The following is a 6,841-nucleotide window of genomic DNA, read 5'->3' as shown; positions in this document are numbered from 1 at the left end:
GAATGGATGCATTGCAACATAATGTCATTTCTGTATCATGACACTACTCTGAGTAAATATTGGCACTGTAAATGATTTCTCATTGGGGTTAGGAACTTGTATTTTCTTCATATCCCAGTAAAAAATAAACTCTTCAATAAATAAATATATAAAATAAATATTTGCTATCTGGAGATGTATAAATAGGTCCATCCTGAAGAAAAGTTCCAGTTTTGACTACTATGTATTGACATCTAACGTCCATCACTAAAGTGGAGCCTGTAAAACTTCACACAGAGTTCACAGGATTTATCACTGTTTTATAGTCCATTTCTTTCTATTTCTTCCAGCACTGTCTCATCCACATGATGTAGATGGTTCCTTGCTAACCTACAGGCCATAGGTAATCCAGACAGAATTGCCAGGAGTTGGTTATGTTTTCAGAAGTCCCTCTTCCCCCTGGTGACTGGCTACCAAACAATTCAGCAAGTCTTGAGGAGGCTGGTCCACATTCATCTTCGAGGCTTTGTCTCCTAAATCCAGTGGTTAGAAAACAGAGGCCTGTCTTTCTCCAAGTGGGTTCTTCCCATCCAGCATCCTAGACCGCTGCAGGTTCCTCATGCTGGCATTGCCATGAAAGCATGGGCAACAGCTCCAGTTTGCATATTTGCCAAAGCTGCCTCTTTCCTCAGCTGTATCCTAACACATCTTTGTACAGTTCTGGAACTCTTTCAGGATCCACAGGCCGGGGCAAGAAATGTGTGAATTTCTGATGTCTTTTGGACCTTGCCCCATCTCTGGGAGTACCATCTTTATTAAGTGCTACAAAATACCTCCGCCCTGAATCCCCATGTTTGTAGACATTGGATGAGTAAGTGTTGTACCAATTTTCCTCAAATTGTTCCCTGAAGATGCACTCAGAAGTTAGTTTCTCCTACAGAAAGAAAGAAAAAAGAAAAATAAGTTAAGCTGCCACTAGATATTTGAAGACATGAAAAAAGATATTATAAAAATAAACAAAATGCTTTAGGCTTTGTGTAGCCTTACTGTTCATTTAAATGTCAACAAACCAAACCCAAGAACAGTATGCAGATCTGACAGTGAATTTGGAAACTTGGACATGTACAACTACAATTTTAGATTTTAAAAAATTAATTAGTAAACATTTACTGAAAGAAAGCATTACTTATTTATGATTTACTTTAAATTCATCTTGGAATGAATTGTATTATGTAGAGTTCTGTCTTGGGCTAGCTGCTGTTCTACAAATGAGATTTGGTAGAGGGACTCAAACGCAATACAGCAGAGCAGGGAGTATTTACATATTTATTTGTGGTGTGCATCACTTCTCACATTTTAAACTGGAATGACCACAACCAAAGGAAGTGGAGAAGCAGAATATTTTATGTATGAATACAATATAAGAATATAAGATGTATGAGCTGATATGAAAGTGGTACTTACAGAGCCATAGAGTTCTCCCTTCTCATTCATTCCAAGGTAAAGGCCACTGTCCACGCCTCTAATACTGACCAGTCCCACTGCCACACTGATGAATTCAAGGATACCTGGAAAAAAAATAAAACTGCTTTAATTAATTTTGTAACCATAAAACAGATAGCATCCAAAAACTCAGTTGAAAACAAGTAGAAAATGCACATAAGGTAGTAAATGTGGCCTAGTGTCTCTGAAATTTCAAATACTAGGTGAAAATGTACAGAATGTTCACAGGAAAGCAGTCTGAGAAGCCTCATCTAGCAACATGAATCCTTTACCATTTAAGAAACTTTTTCAAAACATTGAATATGAAAGGATTTTATTCAGCACTGAGACTAAAGCCATTACTTCCATGCTGTTGGAGTCTTTAATGATTGTACACTATTTGCTAAACTGACTACTCAAATATTGGAAGATTGGTTTGAATTACCTGAAAATATACTTTACTACTTCTACAGAGTTATCTTAAAAAAACACATCCATTATTAGGTCATTTGAATGGAAATCAAAGTACAGATGGGAATTTTATATAACAGAATCTACCCACAGAAAAAGAAAAGTATTTGCCAGACATCTTATCTAGCATATGGGCCCACACCTCTTGACACAACTTGCTGTCTTTAGTGCAGGCTTTTAAAGTACATAAAATATGCTGCTTTTTTTGCTACTGTTTGGATTATAACATTATTCATATTACATTTGCCCAAAAATGTAATGTATATTAATAAAGTATTTGAGACATGAGGTACTATTTGAAGCCTGAATTTGGCAAAGTTAAACCAACATACTTAACCAATTGATATGCACAGATTACAGCACATCCAAAACATGAAAGAAAAGGAATGTGTGAACTGGCTTTTTGGAAGTTGTTAACAACATAAACAAAGCCTCAAAAAGAAGTGCCAGAATCATATCTAAGATATTGCTGTTTAGCAGCAAAACCACAAAACATTTTAAAAACCCCTGAATCTAAGGTAAGTAGTTTTAAATAGTGCAGCTGATTATGACTTTTTGACTGTTTACTGTTTATGATTTCAGGACAATTTTCAGTCTCAGACTGATGGACTATCTGGATTAACCAATAATTTAAAATGTTTTCAATTTTAATTGAGCTTCTGCAGGTTTCTTAGTTGTATTAATAAAGGGCAAAGAAAATAAATCCTTTACAAAGAGTAAGCATTAAAAACTGTATCACACATAAATCATCCTCGTTTTCCAGTTCATAAAGCACAGAGTCCCATAAAGGTTTGGAGGCATTTTGTCTTTCTGATATCATTTTCAAAGCCACTCTTTTCCAAAAGCATAATAAGCAGGTGATACAACCCACAAAGAAACCACATCAGACAAACCTGCCAAGAGTAGTGGTAGAATAAAGGTAGTACAATTTTAAAAAGCCCAGTAAATGTTAGATCTATAGCTAACTTGATTTTCCCTTTAAAGCAAACATTTATTTCATGTTTACACGCTGTAGGAAATCTTCCTTCTGAGAAGAACTGTCTGTTTCACTACTGCTCTTCTAAAACATCCCTGTGTTATAAAAGCAATTAAGAGCCATTCCAGCACTTTGTTTTGACTATGGGGAGGATGATAGGAAGCTCTTTAATCACCTTTTTATGATTGCTAAACCAATACACACCAAAACTCACATGTAGTTGACAACAGCAGGTTTGTTCAGATGCCCAGCCTCTACAACTACTATTTAGGATTTACTCTCATATCACAGGTTGTCTTCACCTCCTTTCCTGCCTTACTGGAAGCGAAAGCTGGCTAGGAAGCATTTTAAGCACTTAATCAAAGAGGCATTTTAGGCTGTTCTGCTTCAGGTTTAGGTCTTCCTGTGAAGCAAAGCAGTCTAGTGCAGCCTAAGGATCAGCATGGCCAAGTCTGGGACCAATACTGTTTTACAGAGGCCCAAGAAGCTCCGATACCAATAGAGAATACAAAAAGGATCAGTCTGACTCCCGACCATTTCCACTAAACCTACCGGCGTATGCCTGTGCTTATAGAGCCTCAGCACAGGCTGAGCAATGCCTGCCTCCTGCCTCACCTGGGATGCACAGCCCTCCCTCACTACCCTGCCCTGGCACAGACCCCATGGCCAAATGCCGGAGGGTGAAGCCTTTCTGTTCTGAGGACTCATCCACCTGCCTCGGCATCACCAGCATCACATCTCCCTCCCATGAGCACGACTGCTCCCGCTCAGGTACACACAGAGGCGCTCACACACACACACACACACACACACACACACACACACACACACACACACACACTCGGGGCCGAGCCGCAGCCGCCTACCGAAGAGGCTGTGGTCCTGGCGGGTGCCCCGCACGCTGCCGTCGGGCAGGATCTGCAGGTGGAAGCCGGTGCGGCAGTACAGCTGCCGCCGCCGCAGGATGCCCTGCAAGTGCGCCAGGTCCGCCGCCGCTGCCGCGGCCGGGGCGCGCCGGTCCCCCCGCTCGGCCGGGGCGCGGCGGTCCCCGAGCAGCGCCGGGCGCTCCCCGGCGGGCGGCAGCAAGAAGTGTGCACCCACCGGCTGCCCCAGGCCGTCCAGGCCGCCCAGGAAGCCGCCCACCTCGGCCAGCGGAGCCATGCGGGCGCGGGGCGAGCGGGCTAGGGCGCGGCGGCGGCGGAGAGCGGCTGCCGGCCTCTCCCGGCGGGCATGTGGGGGTGCGCGGCGGAGCCCCAAGCATGGGGAGCCGGCAGGGCCGAGCGGAGCGGACCGGAGCCGAGCCGTGCTGATCCGAGGCGGTGCGAGCCAGGCGGTGGGGTGCTGCTCATCAGCCTCGCGCGTGTGTATATATATACGGCGGTCCCCTGACATATGCTAATGAAGCCGCTGCGGGGAGGCCGCGTTTGAAATTGTAAACCGGCTCCCCCTCCGCTCGCACCTTCCTCTGATCTGAGGTGACGGCGGGGAGGGGGCTCCGGGCGCGCCCCCCGCGCGCTGCCGGGCGCGCACACGCGCGGCGGGGGCGGGGGCGCGGGCGCGGCTCCTGCGCGGAGGGGAGCGGAGCGGGTAGCGGGGGACGGGCGGGAGCTGCCGGAGCATTACGTGGACAGGTGCAAGGAGAGGCAGGAGGGAAGAAGGAGAAAGGGCGTTACCTGAGGGTTAGACCTGCCCAGACACACATGAAAGAAAAAACCCGAAGATCTGACAGTTTTACTCCCTGTTTCTAAAACGCTAATAAAATGTACATGCATTACGCTTCCCTTTTATCGCTTCAACTACAAGGAGGGGAATTTCTAAAGAAATTGGCATAGTCAGGGAGGTGCTTTCCCCTCTGCAAATTCTCCCTCCCATTTATCATTAATGTGACACTAAACTGATCTATCGCATTTGGGTATTGACAGGAGGTGTTAAAAACATAAATGGGCAGCCCGATAGTTTGGGATAAATATTTTCAAAATTTTGCAGAGAAGAAGAAAGAAAGATTGTGGCTCATCTGTGGGGTTTTTCATTGGGCCCATAGCCAAGATCTATGAGCATCAAAAATTAGCAATATTATCTACTGAAAGATCCTCGTTGTAGTTCTACAATATTTTGAGTCGGTTTGGGACTTTTTGTCCTGTTCCAGAGGAGCATATGCACTTTTTTCATCCCCAGAGTAGAATGGTTCACACAGGAAAATATATTTTGGTGGGAAACATATTCACCAATGGTAAAACAACACTGCATTAAATCTAAGAGTTTGACTTTTGCCATCTTTCCTGCCTTTTCTGTAAAGTCTGATGAATTTTAGGGCTTAAATGACATGACCTATCTCAGCATCTAAGATATGCAGTTCTTTGCCAATGTTAAAACATGGTATTAGAGTATAAAATGTAAAGATCTTTCATAGTTAATTCTTTCAAAAGTTCAAGAGAATCACTTGGTGGTTTAAGGTTTCATTTAAACAAAAAAGTTGCAGAGAATCATGAGAGATTAGTTCTCCCGTCTTGCTTCATGGTCTTTTCAGTCACAGTCTAAATCTGAGAGATCAAATGGATTTGACTGCTTACCTTTATTTGCTATGGAGAGTATAGGGCTAATTAATTGGCAGGTGCTTTAAAGCAGGTAATGCGACACCTTTTCATCATTGCAGTCCTAAGTACTGCCCCTGTGTGCACCTGAATTATAAAAAGGCTGCTTTAAAGCAAGTGATTTACTGTGAAGGGATTTAAAACTGAAAAAATTAATGCTAAATACAATGATCAGATAAATCACCTCAGAGGAGAGCACAGGCAGACCTGTTCTGAAGGCAGTTACAGAGAGATGTTATATTATTTTACCTTTCAGATAACAAGAGCCTGTCATGTGGTGGGACCCAAAAATCCACCATAATCGAGATTTCAAAGCACATCTGTGTAAACATTATCACATCAGTGTAAAACATCAACCAATGAGCTTTCTCTTTGAAGCAGATCTACTTAATTGTAGTGCTAAATCAAAGAAATAGATCAAAGTTGAATAATCTATATGGCACCTATTTCTCAAATAGCCTGTTCACTGATTACTCAAACACACCAAAAACGTTTGAAACAAACATCAAGTATTTTTATTGACATGACTGGCAGGTCAAGATCAAACTGCTCATCACAGCTGTTGAGTTGCAGGACATGCACCAGGATGGTACAGTCAAATGGAGGAGGTATCTTGTTCTAAGCATAAAGATGCTCCCAGACAGATACTGTTCCTGGGTCCAAGCAGTACCCTTGACTCCTACAAACAGTAGAGGGGTCTTCGGTTCAAATACCATTCACTGTCTCCAGCAGAGAAGGGTTGGGGTTATTTTGAACAAAAAAAAGTCTTCAGCAATCACACACTGAAAGACCCTTATGGCTAAATCTTTCCTGTTATATAATGGAAACATTTAAAGTAGAGCGGAATACATAACACTGATCTTTTCTGAGTGGAGTCTTTAATGTCTGGGAACTAAACCGGTTATGCTGTTTTATAAAGTACCAGAAAAGAAACAAAAAGATAAGATTTGTTGTGTGTGTGTTTGCACTAGCCATGTGACAGGAAAAGATAACGCTAAAGATTTTTTTTTTTTGCACCTTCTGAAACTATACCATGGGAAGTTAAATAATTTTGAAGAGTTTTTTTACAAGAGTGCATAATTCAACTTAAAGTATACAGTGCAATCTAATCGACTCTATGTATACTTCCTAGAGACGGCACTCTCAGTGTCACTGAACAAATATATATGTGGTCAAGTTTTTATTTCTATAGCAAGTAGTTAGGACTTCTACAGACAATACAATTACTGTATATTGCCTAATAATAGCAAAACTTAGTGGCTACCAAAGGAGTGGAGAATATAATGACTGAAATTTTTCATAGATAGTCTGTATATATATGGAGTGACAGATAGACCTGCAT

General features: G+C 42.4%; 1 protein-coding gene across 1 annotated transcript; it reads right to left on the bottom strand.

Moving 5' to 3' along the window:
• Window positions 1-667: 667 nt before the first annotated feature.
• Window positions 668-4,300, bottom strand: FGF20 (fibroblast growth factor 20). Its single transcript, XM_030239308.2, has 3 exons — window positions 3,775-4,300; window positions 1,444-1,547; window positions 668-913 (listed from the first exon to the last, which is right to left on the bottom strand). The coding sequence occupies exons 1-3, from the start codon at window positions 4,298-4,300 to the stop codon at window positions 668-670; spliced, it is 876 nt and encodes a 291-aa protein (XP_030095168.2).
• Between the last annotated feature and the right edge of the window lie 2,541 nt (window positions 4,301-6,841).

The sequence above is a fragment of the Serinus canaria genome, chromosome 4, assembly GCF_022539315.1.
Source record: "Serinus canaria isolate serCan28SL12 chromosome 4, serCan2020, whole genome shotgun sequence".
Taxonomy (NCBI): Eukaryota; Metazoa; Chordata; class Aves; order Passeriformes; family Fringillidae; genus Serinus; species Serinus canaria.
The sequence above is the reverse complement of the archived record's forward strand: the minus strand, read 5'-3'. Positions and strand labels throughout refer to the sequence as shown.